The sequence below is a fragment of the Eptesicus fuscus genome, chromosome 14, assembly GCF_027574615.1.
Source record: "Eptesicus fuscus isolate TK198812 chromosome 14, DD_ASM_mEF_20220401, whole genome shotgun sequence".
NCBI lineage: Eukaryota > Metazoa > Chordata > Mammalia > Chiroptera > Vespertilionidae > Eptesicus > Eptesicus fuscus.
In genome coordinates, this window is record NC_072486.1 from 76,373,920 (window position 1) to 76,393,075 (window position 19,156).

At 44.4% G+C, this 19,156-nt stretch overlaps 1 protein-coding gene across 2 annotated transcripts in view; it reads left to right on the plus strand.

The window, feature by feature from the left end:
• Window positions 1–19,156, plus strand: part of BMT2 (base methyltransferase of 25S rRNA 2 homolog) — a 115,727-nt gene that overhangs the window by 35,822 nt on the left and 60,749 nt on the right. For both annotated transcript variants that reach the window (XM_054726454.1, XM_008152398.3), the window contains exons 2-3: window positions 745–886; window positions 5,997–6,167. In XM_054726454.1, coding sequence (XP_054582429.1) covers window positions 745–886; window positions 5,997–6,167 — 313 coding nt within the window. The remainder of the gene's footprint in view (window positions 1–744; window positions 887–5,996; window positions 6,168–19,156) is intronic.

The following is a 19,156-nucleotide window of genomic DNA, read 5'->3' on the forward strand; positions in this document are numbered from 1 at the left end:
TTTCATATTAAGTGTGATGACTGATTTAATTTTTTTAAAAATATAGTTGCTGGAAATAATACAGTGCCCAGATAATGTAGTCAGTTTATAATTTTTATTCAGAACATTTCAAAAAGACTCCAAACTTTGGAGAGGCTTTCAAGGTAGTTTTTTTAGTAATATTTTTGCCCTAGGATTATAAAAGTACAGTATACCTAGAACAAGTCGAAATCCTATATAATAAAACCCTAATTTGCAAATCGACCAAAAGGCAGAGACAGGTTGCTATGACGTGCACTGACCACCAGGGGGCAGATGCTCACTGCTGGTGCTGCCCCCTGGTGGTCAGTGCACTCCCAAAATGGGGAGCACAACTCAGCCAGAAGGCGGCGGGCTCATGGCTGGTGAGTGCAGTGGTAGTGGTGGGAGTCTCTCCTGCCTCCGCTGCAGGCGGGCGGTAAGGAGCGAGGGATCCAGGACTGCGACAGCCCTGGACTGCGAGAGGGAGGTCTAACTGCTGGCAACAGGCAGTCATGCTCCAAGGGTCCCAGACTGCGAGAGGGCGCAGGCCCGGCTGAGGGACCCACCCCTCCAGTGCACAAATGTCGTGCACCGGGCCTCTAGTGTATAAATAAAATTATTTAACTTGCTTGCTAACTTACATGGCCCTGTCATCCATCAGCCCCTTTTCAAAATAGGGAACTGATTAATATGTAGATATCTAAAAGTATACTTAATTTAATTCATTTGTTTCCTTGTTTTTAGTGGGAGATTTTGATAAGATCTGGCGAGAACATTGCGAGGATGAGGAAACACTTTGTGAATATGCTGTTGCAATGAAAAATTTGGCAGATAATCACTGGGCAAAAAGTTGTGAAGGTGAAGGACGTATTGAATGGTGTTGTAGGTGAGTGTTTTTATGAATTAACATGTTTGGCTTCTAATGTATTGTTGACATGCTCCAATTTAAATAATGCTATGCATAATTTATTGTACCAAAATAGAAGTGTTTGAAAACAGTTGATGTGTTTTAAACAACTTCTTGCCCCTTGCTTCACTTCCTCTAGATTTATTTCATTCCTCTTTTTAAATCAAAATGTTTTTCTTGGACATACCTTAAAATTTTTTGCTTCAGCTTTTTAAAAGAATAGCTTTAAAAGTATATTTAACATTAATATAATAAAATATGAAATTTAACATTTCTTATTAATAAGTTATAAAAATTTCTTTAGATAAATATTCACATTTGGATTCAAGTAAAAGTGAGTACTTTTCTATAATTTAAAATTTGAAGACATATTAAAAGTTTTAAAATCCTGATTTTTTTTGTGTGTGACTCAGAGTATCCAACTTTTATATTGGCTTTGGGTAATGTTTATTTTCTCATAGTATAGATTCTAATGTTAAAAACATCAGAAACTGAAATACTGATGATCAGTTCTCTCAAAAGTTGATAAAATTATAGGAATGAATATGTATATTGACTCAATTTTAAAATGAATTCCTAGAAAACAAAGCATTATCTTTCTACATAGACAATAAGTTTGTGATAACTTCAGGTTTGTATTTTATATGTAATTTTTTAATTAAAAATTTCAGTGTTAATCTCATTTAAAAATTATGTAGTAGTGTCTATTTCATTCATTCAACAAATGACCTAGAGAAAAAGATGTATTTAAGTTAGTTATTTTATTTATTCATTTAATAAGTAATATTTAGTGTTGTCTACTGTCTTATTAGTCATATTATAGACACTGGGAGTACAACAATTAACCAAACAGGCAAAATCCATGCTCTCATGGAGCTTATATGCTAGTGGGGCTTAGAGGCAACAAATAATACATAAATTAAATGTGTAATAGGTCAGAAATGGTAAGTACAATGAGGGAAAAAAAGTAAGAAAAACAAAATAGTTTTAAGTAAGGTAGACAAAGAAGACCTCACTGAAATAATGTGAGTAAAAGATCTGAAGGAAGTGGGAAAACAAGCTCTGATAATTCCAAAGGCCTTGAGGCAGGAGCATGCTGGCCTGTTTCAGAAACAGCAAGGAGACCACCAGGGTGGCTAGAGCAGAATGACAGGGGAGAATGGTAGGAAATAAGATAATGAACAGCTAGTTTTTGTAGGGGCTTGTGGACCATTGTGAAGACATTGGCTTTTTTTCTTCATGAGATGAGAAGTCATTGGATGTTTAATGAAGAGAAGTGATAGGATTTTATTAGCCTTTTGAAATATCATTAATTCTTAAGGATTAATTGCTCTGTTAAGGTAGACCTATAGGAAGGGCAGGGTGTAAGTAAGGAAACCAGTTTGGAGGCTACTGTAATAATCAAGGCACAGAGTTATAGTGAAACAATTTTTTTTGGAGGGTGAGGAAGTGAGTGGATAGGACGGTGTAATAGGATTAATGCTCAAATGATTATAATGATTTAAGAGTGACAAGTGAGATGAAGGTGTATACATGTGGAGGTTATGATAATGTGTAAGAAGGAAGTTGAATGTGAGGTGGGTAAGGAGCAGTGAATAAATAGGTGGTACCCTTAATGAGTTCTGGAATCAAAGAACTGTGGAGTTGGGAAACTATAGGAAGGAACCAGAATAATAGGAAATAGGGCACTTGGAATTAAAATGTTTTTGTTGGGGGGGCGGGCAGTGTTTGGTTCTAGAAAGAAAATGGTTATAATCTGACTTTTCTAAGAATATACATTTTCTTCCTCAACCTAAGAAATACAAAATAAGGTGTACTGCTAAACTAAATATTTCCCTTCTAACACAGAAGAATAATGTGGTCCAATCAGGAAATAGCACCATCACTATTTAAGACCATTATTCTTGGCTTTTAGCAGCGCTGCTTTTAAATTAGTACTGTAGCCGGGCAGGTGTGGCTTGAAACCAGAAAGAGCCCATGTTTCAGTTCGAGTGTAAAGGCAGGGGAAAGGCAGTCAAGCAGAAGGACTCTCATATTCAGGGAGGGTCAGCTTTGTAGACCTGGAACTGATTGCAGAGAACAATTTGCTTTACTTGTTCTACCAATTTAAATGTTATTCTCATCCAGAAACTTCCTCAGAGAAATATCCAGAATGTCTGACCAGATATTTAGGCACCCGGTGGTCATAGAAAGTTGACATATAAATTAATCATCACAAGTGTATCCGTTTCTTCATTTTGATGTTATTACAAGCTTTTCCTGTTATATATAGTGCTATAATAAATAACCTTGTGTGTACTCTTTTTTTTATTTTTGACATTTTATCTTTGGCAAATTCCTAGATGTGGAATTTGAGGATTAAAGAGTAAATACCTATGTGATTTTGTTAGATATTGCTAAATCACCCTCCATATGGTGATTATATCATTTTGCAATTCCACTAGCAAAAAAATGAGAATACCTATTTCTCCACAACTTCACCCAAAGAGTATGTTGCCCACATGTTGAATTTTTGACAATCTGATAAATGGGAATTATTGTCTCTAGTTTTAATTTACATTTCTCATATAAATGAAGTTGAGTATGTTTTCATATATTTAGAAATTACATGCTTTTATTTCTGTGAATTTTGTGGTCATGTTTGTCCATCCATCCATTCATCCATCCATCTACCCATTTTCTGCCTGTTACTTTAAATTTCACATACTTGGAACTGATGTCCATCTCTTCAGGATCCACGCTGCTTTTTCTTTCATGACTTTGTTCACGCTATTCTCTCTGCCAGGAAAGCACTTCTCTCCTTAACTAATGTTCTTCCTTGCCTGATTTATTCCTACTCAGTTTTCAAAAATTATCTCATATTAATGATTTTAGAGTGGGTTTGGTATTTATTACTTGTATTTTCTTTATAATAATAAAAGCATAATATGCTAATTAGACCGGATAGCCAAACAACCTTCCGGACAACCTTCCGGACGACCTTCCGGACGAAGCTGGGGCTGCGAGGGCTGAGCCCCTTGCACGAATTTTGTGCATTGGGCCTCTAGTAGTTATATAAATTGTCTCCCTTACAAGTGTGAGCTCCTTAAAGGCAGTTATGCTTTCTTCAATTTGTTGTCCTGTCACATATGTGCCTGGCACATGATAGGCACTTAATACATGTTTGGTTAATGATGAATATATTTCAATTCCTGTATATAATTAGGGTTAAAACTAAATCTCAGTAGGACAAGTTAGAAAAGTCTTAAATAATAGAAACCTAAAAAAATTGTGTTTGAACTAATAGCATACTGTTAATATGAGAACTGGGCATTGTTCCATGCTTAGACCATAGTTCTACTTGCAGAAATCAGTTTTAAATTAATTCCTCAATTATTACTTTTCTTATCATGTGTTTTTGGAACTTCACCAGGGAGTGTCTATGGAACAAAAAAGTCTAGCTTTGTTCAAAGTATGAGCTATATGTAACTATAATGTGATTTATTCTAAGAAGTTAAAAAGAAAGAATATTTTAGGTTCCATTCTCCTTCACTTAAATAGCTTTGATAAGTACATCCGTTAATTGTTTTTAAGTGTGTATCTCCTGTCAAATAGGTCTTACTACTCTTTTTTTTTCTCTGTTAGATTCCTTGGCTTTAATAGCTAATAAGTGTTGGAGTTTTTTCTATGGCTCATGTTTGTTATTCTATTATATACCCAGGCATAGTGTCCTACTATGTTCACCCTAAAATTATATTAGATACAAAAAAGTAGTTTAAGGTTTTGCCAGTCACCAGTTTCTGATTTTGGTAGCAACCTGGTATGGCTATACTATATGAGTTTAAAATGATACATCTTGAAAAGTCTGCATTTTAATAGTATAGGAATTGGGAATAGCAGGAATAGTCTTTTGATACACAGAAATAATTTTCAAGTGTTATAAAAACCACTACTGTGTTTAAGCCTTTGTTCTCTCTGAATGTATACCTTTATGAAATGATGCTATTTTTCCTAAACTAGATTTTTATACCCTCCTTTCAGAGCAAATAAGAAGTGATTCTGAATGTGTTAACAACCTGACTGTCATAAACCAGAAGGGACCTGAAAAATAACTGTTGGGATATTTGTCTAGTACCAGCATAACTGGTTCATCATTAACTATGACTACTATTCTTTTTTGTAAGCTGTAGCTAAAGAGCAGAATTTATCTAAGCTTTTCTGGAAGAACCTATGTTTCCGTTAAGAATAAAGTTCAGCAATATATATGACACATCTGTGTTCCTGAGAAGCATACTTTATATAAATATATATATATATATATCCTATATAATAAAGAGTTAATATGAAAATCGACCTAATAGTGGAACAACCAGTCACTATGACATGCACTCACCACCAGGGGGCAGACGCTCAATGCAGGAACTGCCTCCTGGTGGTCAGTGCACTCCCACGGAGTGCCACTCAGCCAGAAGCCGGGCTCACGGCTGGCAAGCCTCTACCGCCTCCGCGGCAGCACTAAGGATATCTGACTGCCGGCTTAGGCCTGCTCCCCATCAGTCGGACATCTGCTGAGAGCTCCCAGACTGCGAGAGGGCGCAGGCTGGGCTGAGGGACCTCTCTCCCCCACCACCCCCCACCGAGTGCACGGATTTCATGCACCTGGCCTCTAGTGTGTGTATATACACATTTTATTGACTTCAGAGAGGAAGGGAAAGATAGAAACATCAATAATGAGAGAGAATCATCAATGGGCTGCCTCCCGCACACCCCCCACTGAGGATTGAGCCTGCAACTGGGGCATGTGCCCCTGACCAGAATCGAACCCTGGACCCTTCTGTCTGTAGGCCAACACTCTATCCACTGAACCAAACCAGCCAGGGCAAGCATACTTTTTATGTATTCAACATAATTTATGATGGTGCTTTGTATATAATAATTTTATAAATGTGAAATTGCTACAAGATTCTCAAACTTAACCTCTCTGTGACATTTTAAAAATAGGAATCTGTAATTTTAAAGTGTCCCATTTTGAGTAATAAAGCCTAATGTTTCTTCATTTTATTTTATATTCATACTTAGTGTTTTAAATTTAACTTTATTTTTCTTGTAGTATATGCAGAGAATATTTTCAAAATGGTGGAAAGAGAAAAGCACTTGAAAAAGATAAAAAAGGAGCTGTACTTGCCACTAAGACCACTCCAGCCTTAAATACACATGAACAGTCTAAACTTGAAGGTCATTTAACCAACCTCAACTTTACAAATTCTGAAATTATAACTGAGTAAGTATACTTTTTCTACTTCAGTTGCTAACATTATCCTGGGTAGCTGGGTTAATAATGTAAAATAGTGTGATGGTTTACACCAAATAGTGGGCAGTACGCTTGCTCCACTAGTAATATATTAGGCTGAGAAGTGCAGATTTGTAATATTATTAGGTAGAAAACTGGCATAAAATTGTAAAGGATTTTATTGTAAAGGATATCTGGAAAACTAATGACTCTATAACATAGGTTGTCCTCACCAAAAATGAGAAAGACTAGTTTATTAAATAGTATAATAATAATTTGGTAATACAGAGTCAAAACAGGAAAATCCAATTAAGTTATGTTTAAATTTGCTGTCTATTAAAAGATCACACGGAATAATGAAAGATTACTAATAGAACCAGTTGTCATTATTTTACAGTTCATAGGAATATCTGGTAGTAATCAATGTATGCAAAGAGGTACAAAATTGATTTATTAAGTACATGAGTGGTTTTCTAGTTTTATTGTGATATAATTGACATATAAGTACGAGAGGCCTGGTGCACGAGGCTGGCCCATCCTGATTGGGTGGGGGTGGGGGGGGCCTGATCAAGGGCAGGGCCAGCCAGGGCGAGGGGCTGTGGGTGGTTGACCAGCCAGACCTACCCCCTGGTCGAACTACTGGTTTAACTCACGGTCAAGGGGACAATTTGCATATTAGCCTTTTTTATATAGGATAAGGTATATGACATAATGGCAATCTTCTATAATAATAAAAGCGTAATATGCAAATCAACCGATTGGCTGTCTAGACATCCTTCCGGAGGACCTTCCGGACGAAGCCAGGGCTGCAGCCACAGGATCGAGGCAGCCATCCTGGATGCGAGGGAGGGATTGAGGCAGCTGCCATGGCTGTGAAGGCCTACTCTTGCACGAATTTTGTGCATCGGGCCTCTAGAGTGTGTGTGTGTGTGTGTGTGTGTGTGTGTGTGTGTGTGTGTGTGTGTGTGCACGCGTGTAGAGAGAAAGAGAGAGAGAGAGAGAAATCATTGCCACAGTAAGTTTAATTAACATCCATCACTTGAAATAGTTAATATTCCTCACCTCACATAATTTTAAATGTTAGAACTTTTAAGGTCTATTGTCTTAGCAGCTTTCAAATATGTAATACTTGTTAACTATAGTCATGTTGTACAGTTCATAGGAATATCTGGTAGTAATCAATGTATGCATAGAGGTACAAAATTGATTTATTAAGTCATCCCCAGAACTTATTTACCTTAAAACTGAAAGTTTGTACCTTTAAACACCTGTTCCCTACATCCCCCACCCTCTGCCTCATGCATCCACAAATCTGATCTCTGTTTCTTTGAGTTTAATGTTTTTAGATTCCACGTAGAAGTAAGATCATACAGAATTTGTCTTTCTCTGTCTGACTTACTTCACTTAGCATAATGCCTTTAAGTTTTATCCCTGTGGTCACAAATGTAGGATATTCGTCTTTTCAATGGCTAAATAGTACTCTATTATATATATACTAGAGGCCTGGTGCACGAAATTCGTGCACAGGTGTGTGTGTGTGTGTGTGTGTGTGTGTGTGTGTGTGTGTGTGTGTATGTGTGTCTCAGCCCAACCTGCACCCTCTTCAATCTGGGACCTCTTGGGGGATGTCCGACTGCCTGTTTAGGCCTGATCCTATGGGTCGGGCCTAAATAGGCAGTCAGACATCCCTTTCACAATCTAGGACTGCTGGCTCCCAACTACTCGCCTGCCTGCCTTCCTGATTGCCCCTAACCGCTCTGCCTGCCAGTCTGATCACCCCCTAACCACTTCCCTGCCAGCCCCTGATACCCCTGTCACCCCCAAATGCCCTCCCTTGCATATTCCCTCTTTATTAGATAGGGGTTTTTCTTTAGCATATTGGACAGTCCTAACTGTTTTGGCTCAGCGGATGGATGGAGCATTGGCCTGCAGAATCAAGGGTCCCAGGTTCGATTCTGGTCAAGGGCATGTACCTTGGTTGGGGTCACATACCCAGTGGGGAGTGTGCAGGAGGCAGCTGATCGATGTTTCTCTCTCATGGATGTTTCTAGCTCTCTATCCCTTTCCCTTCCTCTCTGTAAAAAATCAGTAAAATATATATTATAAAAAAAGTAACATTTAAGATTCCTCCATATCTGCCTGGCTGGTGTGATTCAATGGTTGAGACCCCAGGCTGCCACCGCTAGCAGGGGATGGGGCCCTGGCCAGGCTGAGACCCCAGCCCAGGCTGCCGCCTCAGCCCAGCCAAGCTGAGACCCCTGCCCAGGCTGCCATTTCAGCCCGGCTGTGGATAGCCCAGTGGGGGGGTGTGGCTCCAGCCCAGGCTGCCTTCACTGGCCTGAAGATAGCTTGATGGGGGTGCACTGCCCTGCCACTTCAGGCTGCTGCTGCTGGCTGGGTGATCATGCAGTGGGGGTGCCCTGCCCTAAAGGCATGAGACCCCAGCCCAGGCAGCCGCCTCGGCCAGGGGATCATGCGGCTTGGGTGCCAGGCCCTGCAGGTCTGAGACCCCAGCCTAAGCTGTCCTCATGGCCAGGGGATCCTGCGGCTTGGGTGCAGGGCCCTGGCTGTCTGAGACCCCAGCCCAAGTGGCTCGGCTTGGGGCCGAGGTCCTGGTGGCCTGAGACCCCCAGCCCAAACCGGCCCGGCTTGCCAGCCATCGCGCGGCTTGGGGGCGAGGCCTGGCGGCCTGAGACCCCCAGCCCAAGCCGGCGCGGCTTGCCAGGGATCACTCGCGAGTCCCCACTCCCAGCTCCTCCTGCCAGCGTGATTGGCCACCCCGAGTCCCGTCCCCACGCCTCCTTCTGGCCCAATCGTGGGCGTAGCGGAGTGATGGTTAATTTGCATATTACCCTTTTATTATGTAGGATACATGTAAGTACATGAGTATTATCATCTAGTTAATTATTAGTAGTGTAATAATTATTTAAACACTCTAATACAGGAATACATTTGTGGTTTCAAGTTATATTTTATTAATCTCTTGAAGATGCAAAACTTGAGTACTTTGAGAAATATTCTTGATAGACACTGGAAGATAATCATGAAAATAAAATTAAAGTACTCTCTTAAAATAGTTTGAAATCTGTAGATACTAAGAAAATAGCCTTTGGTTATTTTGATTTTACACAATTTGAAAATATTATTTAGTTAAAAGCAACTGTATTGAAAAATTAACCTACCTTTTATTAGTTCAGAAGGAAGATAACATATCTTTACCTTTATTTACAAAGCTTACATAGCATAAAAACTAACTAAATATCCTGTAATTCAGGCATTATGAATATTTATAAATGTTGACTAGTGTAAGAAATTAGTTATATTGGTTAAAAAATTGATAAATATAGAAAATATCAACCCTAGAATTTCTTTTTATTAAGTGTTACAAACAGTATAAAATTTATTAAATTTGTTTTTAAAAAGATTGCATGTGAAGTTCTCATGTTCACAAAAGACAGCTTTTATTTCAAAATTTATTGTTGACAGTATTACAAATGTCTCCATTTCCCCTTGCTTGCCCCACTCCACCCAGCCCCAGCACATCCCAGGCCTTCCCCACACTATTATCTATATACATGGGTTATGCATATATGCTTATATGTTCTTTGGTTAATTTCTTCCCTTACCTTCCACCACTTCCCCTCTGAGGTATGTCAGTCTGTTCCATGAATCCATGCCACTGCACCCATTTTGTTTGTCAGTTTATTTTGTTCATTAGATTCCATATATTAGTGAGTTCATATAATATTTTTCTTTCTCTAACTAGCTAATTTTGCTAAGCATAATAATCTCTAGGTCCCTCCATGCTGTCTCAAAGGATAAAAGCTCCTTCTTTACAGCCTCATAGTATTCCATTGTGTAAATGCAACTCAGCTTTTTTATCCACTCCTCTACTGATGGGCACTTGTGCTGTTTCCAGATCTTAACTATCCTATCTAATAAAAGAGAAACATGCAACTTGACCGTACTTCTGCTATGCCCACAAGCCACGCCCACCAGCCAATCAGGAGTGAGTATTCAAATTAACCCAACCAAGATGGCGGCAGCCACGGAGCTGGAGTGAGCAGGAGGCTTGGGTTGCCCCTGGCGATGGAGGAAGCCAAGCTTCCTGCCTGCCCTGGCCGGCACTGGCCTCGCTCAAGGCTACAAAGTTTCAACTATAGAAGACTAGAGGCCCCGTGCACGAAATTCGTGCACGGGGGGGTGTCCCTCAGCCCAGCCTGCACCCTCTCCAATCTGGGACCCCTCGAGGGATGTCTGACTGCCCGTTTAGGCCCGATCCCGGTAGGATTGGGCCTAAACGGGCAGTCGGACATCCCTCTCACAATCCAGGACTACTGGCTCCCAACTGCTCACCTGCCTGCCTTCCTGATTGCCCCTAACCGCTTCTGCCTGCCAGCCTCATCACCCCCTAACCACTCCCCTGCCAGCCTGATTGATGCCTAACTGCTCCCCTATTGGCTGATTGCCCCTAACAGCCCTCCCCTGCAGTCCTGGTCCCCTCCAACTGCTGTCCCCTGCAGGCCCGGTTGCCCCCAACTTCCCTCCTCTGCTGGCCTGGTCATCCCTAACTGCCCTCCCCTGTAGGCTTGATCGCCCCCAACTGCCCTCCCTTGCATCCTGGTCCTTCCCAACTTCCCTCCCCTGCTGGCCATCTTGTGGTGGCCATCTTTGACCACATGGGGGCAGCCATCTTGTGTGTTGAAGTGATGGTCAATCTGCATATTACTCTTTTATTAGATAGGATAGAGCCCTAGCTGGTTTTGCTCAGAGATTAGAGCATCAACCTGCGGACTGAAGGGTCCCGGGTTCGATTCCGGCCAAGGGCACATGCCTGGGTTACAGGCTCAATCCCCAGTAGGGGATGTGCAGGAGGCAGCCGGTCAGTGATTCTCTCTCATCATTGATGTTTCTATCTCTCTCTCCCTCTCCCTTCCTCTCTGAAATCAATAAAGAAATATATTTAAAAAGTAATAAAATAGATAGGATAGAGACCTGGTGCACGGGTGGGGTCCGGCTGGTTTGCCCTGGAGGGTGTCCTGGATTAGGGTGGGGGTTCCCTTGGGGCATGGGGTGGCCTGGGTGAGGGGCCCGGGGTGGTTTGCAGGCTGGCCACGCTCTCCAGCTACCCAAGCAGAGGCCCTGGTATCTGGGATTTATTTATCTTCTATAATTGAAACTTTGTAGCCTTGAGCAGAGGCCAGGGCCGGCCAGAGCAGTCGGGAAGCTTGGCTTCCTCCATTGCCGTGGAAACCCAAGCCTCCTGCTTGCTCCATGGCTACACCCATCTTTGTTGGGTTAATTTGCATACTTGCTCCTGATTGGCTTGTGGGCGTGGCTTGTGGGCATAGCAGAGGTACTGTCAATTTGCATGTTTCTCTTTTATTAGTGTAGAGAAATAAATCCCAATACCTGCTTCTAGCTGGACCTCATGGAGGTGCTGAAAAAAAAAAAAGCAAAAAAGGAGAGGCTGGGGGCTTGGGTCGCCAGGGACCATGGCCAGCCTGCAAACAGCCATCAGCCCCTCACCCAGGCTGGCCAGGCATCCCAGCGGGACCCCCACTCTGATCCGGGACACCCTTCAGGACAAACCATCCGGCCCCCACCCGTGCACCAGGCCTTTACCTATACTAATAAGAGGGTAATATGCTAATTAGACTGGGAGATCTTCCAGGAGACCTTCCGGATGTTCCTCTGGACAAAGCCATGGTGGCGGGGCCGACGTAGAGGCAGTTAGAGGCCAAGAAGGGAGGGCAGTTGTGGGTGATCAGGCTAGGATGGGATGGCAGTTGTGGGTGATCAGGCTGGTAGGGGGCAGGGCCGTTGGGGGTAAGCAGACCAACAGGGTGGCCAGTTGGAGGTGATCAGGACAGCGGGGAGGCAGTTTGGAGTGAGCAGGTCAGCAGGTGGGCAGTTGGGGGCGAGCAGGCCAGTGGGGAAAGGAGGTGGGGGTGAGCAGGCCAGCATGGGTGGCATGGGGGTGAGCAGGCTGACAGGGGAGGCAGTGGGGGCGAGCACACTGGCACGGGAGGCAGTTGGGGGGTGATTAGGCTGGTGGGGGGTCAGTTGGGGGCGAGCAGGCTGGCAGGCAGAGTGGTTAGGTGCAATCAGGCAGGCAGGCAGGCAGGTGAGCGGTTAGGAACCAGCAGTTCCGGATTGTGAGAGGGATGTCCGACTGCCGGTTTAGGCCCGATCCCTGTAAACTGGCAGTAGGACATCCTTTGAGGGGTCCTAGATTGGAGAGGGTGCAGGCTAGGCTGAGGAACACCCCCCTCTGTGCACAAATTTTATGCACCAGGCCACTAGTCCTATATAATAACTAGAAGCATGATGCATGAAGATTCATGCAAGAATGGGCCTTCCTTCCCCTAGGCAGCTAGCAACGCCTTCACTCTGGCTGGAGCCACCTTTCCCCTCTGGCCCGGAACCACCTTTCACTCCAGCCCGGAGTCGCCTTTCTGCTCCAGCCTGGAGTGCCTTTCCCCTCCAGCCCAGAGCCGCCTTTCCTCTCTGGCCTGGAGCCGCCTTTCCGCCTTCCCATGCTACCCAGAGGCCTGGAGCGGCTGGGGTGATGCAGAACGCCTGCGTTGTCACCATGGTGATGTCGCAAGTGTCCCACCCCGGCCGTTTGGTGCCCGCGTATGCAAATTAACCTGACATCTTTGTTGTGTTAATTTGCATATTCACTCCTGATTGGCTGGTGGGTGTCACAAAGGTACGGTCAATTAGCATCTTACTTTTTTATTAGGTAGATAGGTAATATGCAAATTGGTCAGGATGCTGTCACAGTAACAACTGATCAGCAGGCTGCAGGCATGGGTGGGCGGGGACTTGCAGGATCGGGGCCGGGGGCTGGGCCTTGGTCCCAGACGGAGGTCCGCAGGCATGCAGAGAGGCCTCTGCCTGAGGGACGGTTCCCGGGTGAGTGCCGTGGCTTCGGCGAAGTGGCCAGCCAGGAGGCGGGCAGCCTAAGTGGGGGGCAGAGTGGCGCCAAGGAGGGGTACACCGGAGAGGGCTTGGACCATGGCCAGGGTCTGGCAGGCGGGGGTCTGCCTCGCCTGCGGAGATTGAGGTTCTGTAGTGGCCCCAAGACGCGGGTCAGCCCAGTGTGGAACAAGGGCAATGACTGCCAGCGTGGAAGGATGCCCGGGCAGAGGGGCGTGGACCCGCAGCCCTGAGGTGGTTGTTGAGGGGCGGCGCCACCTCAGTAGAGGGGCACTGCACTGCCGGTTTGACAGTTTGGCAAAGCTCCCGGCACTAACCAGGCCTTGCCCTGGCGGCTGTTGCCCCTCATGGCGAAGGCCGCTTCACCACTCACCTTTCCACTTCCTGGCGAAACAGGTACCCGCCAGGCACCTGCGCACTTGAGAGGCCGGTGACTTCTGCTCCCACCTCGGCCCAAAAGCAAGCCCGTGCCTGCCCCCAGTTCCCACCCTGTCCCACACCACGGTGGTGCACACCTGTGTGGTGAGTGCGAAGCCTACCACCTGATCCTGAGAAAGGGGCAGTAAAAAATGGGAGCGGGGGCGGGGGAGAGGAAAGAATGTGGAGTGTCTGCGATGAAGAGGTGCTTGAGAATGAGGCTCGGAAGCCTGACGGGGAGGTTTGTTTTGTTTGCCCCACGGCTGCCCCTTAGGAAGGGCAGAGTGTGGCTTTAAGGGCTCCCTGGGTGCTGAGTCAAGTTCTGCAGCCAACTGGAATTGGCCTCAGTTTCCTGGTCTATAAAATGGATTAAGCATGTCCCTCAGTGCCTTCACTGAGCTTTGAGGGCCAATTGAGATACTATATAAAGAAAATGAGGGAAAAAGTGAGAAAGAAAAGGAAGGACAAGCAACACAAAAGAAAGATTGAAAGGAACCTGTAAACCTATTGCCACTTAAATAGGGAATATAGTCAATAGTGTTGTAATGACGGTATGATGCCAGGTGGGTACTGGAAATATCGGGGAACACTTTGTAAAGTATATGATTGTCTAACCACTATTCTGTAAATAATATAAAACCTGAAACTAATACAAAATAATATTGAATGTAAAGAAATGAAAATAGGAGTGAAATTTTTATAAATTTCAAAGTTTAAATAAAGGTTGTAAAGGAAGGAAGGGGGAGAATAAAAATAGTGTTTTTCATTTTACCACTTTATTGTCTTTTCAGTACATGAAAAACACAGTTGTCTTTATATGGTGCTTTTATACTTTTCTAAGTCATTATCTCATTTGATGTTCAGGGCAACTTAAAGACAAGATAATTATTCCCTCCACTATTCAAAGAAAGGAAATCTTGGTGTCTGGCCCCAATGATTCAGTCGTCAAGTCCTTATTGTAAAGCAGAGTTAGTGAAATTTTCTGTGAAGGGTCATATTTATACTAATAAAAGCCTTGGGGCGCTATCAGGCCAGCAGGGGAGGGCAGTTGGGGGCAGTCAGGTCGGCAGGGGAGCAGTTAGGTGTCAGGCTGGCAGGGGAGCGGTTAGGGGTGATCAGCTGGCAGGCAGAAGCGGTTAGGGGCAATCAGGCAGGCAGATAGGCAAGCAGCTAGGAGCCAGCAGTCCCGGATTGTGAGAGGGATGTCCGACTGCCGTTTAGGCCCGATCCCCCAGCGGTCTAGATAGGAGAGGTGCAGGCTGGGCTGAGGGACACCCCCCCAGTGCATGAATTTCGTGCACCGGGCACTAGTCTAGATATGTAAAAGCCTAAGCGACTAAACAACCAGTTGATTGGTCACTATGACATGCACTGACCACTAGGGGGCAGACGCTCAACACAGGAACTGCCCCCTGGTGGTCAGTGCACTCCCACAGCCAATCTCCCGTGGCTGGCCAACCTCAAGTTGTTTCTATATTTTGGCTGTATACCATTTTTTTCTTCATATTTTATTCTTTTTTTTTCATTTGTTTAAATCTTCATTGTTTATAGTATTACACATATCCCCCTTTACCCCTCATATATTCCTGCTAGCCTCCCCTTACCTCCCACCCTAGGCCTTCCCCATTCTGTTTTCTGTGTCCATGGGCTATGCATATACTAGAGGCCCAATGCACAAAATACGTGCAAGAGTAAGCCTTCTTTCCCCAGCTGCCAGCACCGGCTTCCTTTTGGATTCCCTCTGTCTGTGGGCAGGCACCCGGGACAGGGCTTCCCTTGCAGCCCCAGCTTCATCCGGAAGGTTGTCTAGAAGGACGTCTGGTCTGATTAGCATATTATGCTTTTATTATTATAGATGTGTACAAGTTCTTTGGTTGATCTCTTCCCATCCATCCCTGTCTTTCCTCTGAGATTCCACAGTCTGTTCCATGCTCTATTTCTGAATCTATTTTGTTCATCAATTTATTTTGTTCCACATATGAGCAAGATCATGTGATACTTGTCTTTCTCTGATTAGCTTATTTCGCTTAGCATAATACATACTCCCCAGGTCCCTCCATGCTGTCTCAAAGGGTAAGAGATCCTTCTTTTTTACTGCTGCATAGTATTCCATGGTGTAAATGTATCAAAACTTCTTTATCCACTCACCTACTGATGAACATGTGGGATGTTTCGAGATCTTAGCTCGAGTAAATTGCGCAGCTATGAACACAGGAGCGCATACATGCTTTATGACCGACGTTTCAGGTTTCTTAAGATATATTCCTAGAAGTGGGATTACTAGGTCAAATGTCAGTTCCATACTTAATTTTTTGAGGAAAGTCCATACTGTTTTCCATAATGGCTGCACCGTCTGCATTCCCACCAACAGTGTACTAGAGTTCCCTTTTCTCTACATCCTCGCCAGCATTTGTCATTTGTTGTTTGTTAATGGTAGCCATTCTGACAAGTGGAAGGTGGTACCTCATTGTTGTTTTAATTTGCATCTCTCTGACGATCAGTGACTTGGAGCATGTTTTCATCTATCTCCATTTGTATGTCCGCTTTGAAGAAGTGTCTGTTTAGGTCCTTTGCCCATTTTTTAATTGGATTATTTGTCTTCCTTTTGATAAGTTGTATGAGTTCCTTATATATTTTGGGTTTTAACCCTTTATCAGATGTATCATTGCCAAATATGTTCTCCCACACAGTGGGGCTCCCTTTTCGTTTTGTTGATGGTTTCTTTTGCTGAGCTGAAGCTTTTTAAAAAAATATTTTAATATATTTAATATTTTAATATTTTATTGATTTTTTACAGAGAGGAAGGGAGAGGGATAGAGAGCCAGAAACATCGATGAGAGGGAAACATCGATCAGCTGCCTCCTGCACACTCCCTACTAGGTATGTGCCTGCAACCAAGGCACATGCCCTTGACCGAAATTGAACCTGGGACCCTTGAGTCCGCAGGCCGACGCTCTATCCACTGAGCCAAACGGGTTAGAGCTGAGCCAAAGCTTTTTATTTTGATGTAGTCCCATTTGTTTATTTTCCTCACTAGAGGCCCAGCTTGCACAAAATCGTGCGCGGTTAGGATCCCTAGGCATAGCCTGGCCTCTGCCGCCTTGTTGTGCTACATGAAGCTCCCCGCCCAGGGACGCTCTGCGATGCTTGCCGCCCCTTGACTGCTCCATAAGGCTCCCCCCGCCCCTCGACTGCTCCGCGAAGCTTGCTGCCACCCCACGAAGCTTGCTGCTGGATGCTCCGTAAAACTCCCCCTGCCCCACGATTGCTTCGTGAAACTCGCTGCTGCTCCGTAAAACTCCCCCTGCCCCACGATTGCTTCGTGAAACTCGCTGCTGCCTGGGTGACTGCTCCGCTAAGCTCATGGCCACCCTGTGAAACTGCCCACCACCACTGCTCAATGGTCCCCAGTCCCGCCCTGCTGCCAGCGCCCCCTTATGGTGAGCGGTTCAGGGGCTGGGGGAGAGGGGGCACCGAGAGGTGCTCCATGCACTTCATGGTGATTGGTCGCCCGTTTGGTCATGATGCCACCTAGCTCTTTATATATATTAGAATAGTTTCTTTTGCCCTAGGAGATGTATCTGCAAACATTTCTAGGAGAGATGTCTTGAAATTTTGCTGCCTATGGTTTCTTCTAGGATTTTTATGGTTTCATTTAATTTTTGGTCTTACATTTAATTTTTATTCATTTTGAGTTTATTCTTGTGTATGTTGTAATTGGTGGTCTAGTTTCATTTCTTTTGCATTTATCTGTCCAATTTTCCCAACACTATTTATTGAAGAAACTGTCTTGATTCCATTGTATGCTTTTGCCTCTTTTGTCAAAAATTAATTAAACATAATGGCTTGTGTCATTTTCTGTGTTCTCTGTTCTGTTCCATTGACCCATATGCCTGTTCTTGTGCCAGTACCAGGCTATTTTGATTACAGTAGCTTTGTAGTATCCTATCTAATAATAGAAAATTATTATTTGGAGGTATGCAAATTGACCATACCCCCGACACACCCACAAGCCACGCCCACAAGCCATGCCCACCATCCAATCAGAGCGAGCATGCAAATTAACCCAAACCAAGATGGCTACAGCCACAGAGAGCAAGGTTTCCTAGGTAACAGAGGAAGCCAAGCTTTCCGCCTGCCCTGGCCAGGCCTAAGCCTCCACTCAAGCTACAAAGTTTCAATTATAGAAGGTAAACAAATTCAAACAAATGGCGGCAGAATGGAGCTTGAGAGAGCAGGCCAGGGTTGCCACCAGCAACAGGGGAAGCAAAGCTTTCTGCACATCCTGGCTGGGCCCACCCGCTTAAGGCTACAAAGTTTCAATTATAACCCCAACACAAATGGTTGCCGGAGGGAGCCCTAGGCTTGGCTCCGCTCCAGGCTACAAAGTTTCAATTGTAGAAGGAAAATAAATTCCAGATACCAGGGCCTCCCCTTGGGTTGCCAGGGGGCGTGGCCAGCCTGCAAACCACCACAGGCCCCTCGCTCAGGCTGCCCCACACCCCAAGGGAACCCCCACCTGATCCCAGACGCCCTTCAGGGCAAACCAGCTGGCCCCCACCCCTGTACCAGGACTCTATCCTATCTAATAAAAGAGTAATGTGCAGATTGATCATCACTGCAACACACAATATAGCTGCCCCCATGTGGTCAAAGATGGCCACCACAAGATGGCCAGCAGGAGAGGGCAGTTGGGAGGCACCCTGCCTGCAAGGGAGGGCAGTTGAGAGGGACCAAGCCTGCAAGGGAGGGCAGTTGGAAGTGATCAACCCTGCAGGAGAGGGCAGTTAGGGGTGACCAGGCCGGCAGAGGAGGGAAGTTGGGGGCAAACAGGCTGGCAGCAGAGTGGTTAGGGGGTGATAGGCTGGCAGGCAGAAGTGGTTAGGGGCAATCAGGAAGGCAGGCAGGCAAGCATTTGGGAGCCAGCAGCCCTGGATTGTGAGAGGGATGTCCGACTGCCCGTTTAGGCAGTCGGACATCCCTCAAGGGGTCCCATATTGGAGAGGGTACAGGCTGGGCTGAGGGACAGCCCCCCTCCGTGCACGAATTTCGTGCACTGGGCCTCTAGTAACTTTATATCTGGTATTGTGATCCATCCAACTTAGTTATTTTTTCTCAAGATTGTTGTGGCTATTTGGGGTCTTTTTGTTTCCATATAAATTTTTGGAGTGTTATTTCTAAGATTGTGAAATATTCCATAGATATTTAATAGGGATAGCATTGAATGTATGTCCCTATTATGTTATGTTCATTCTACCAATCCATGAACACCGTTTATTCCACTTGTTTATATCTTCTTCTATCTCTTTTTTTTCAACATCCTGTAGTTTTCTGAATACAAGTCTTTTACCCCCTTGGTTTAGTTGTATGAAAAATAACGTATCTTAATTTTTTTCTTGCAATGGTAAATGTAATTGTTTAGTTTCTCTTTTCTGAGAATTCATTATTTGGGTTTAAAAATGCCATCAATTTCCAGGTGTTAATTTTCTATCCTTCCACATTACCAAATGCATTTATTAAATTTGATGTTTTTTTGGTGGAGTTGTTAGGGTTATCTATGTATAATATCATGTCATCTGCAAATAATGAGAGTTTTACTTCCTCCTTTCCAATTTGGA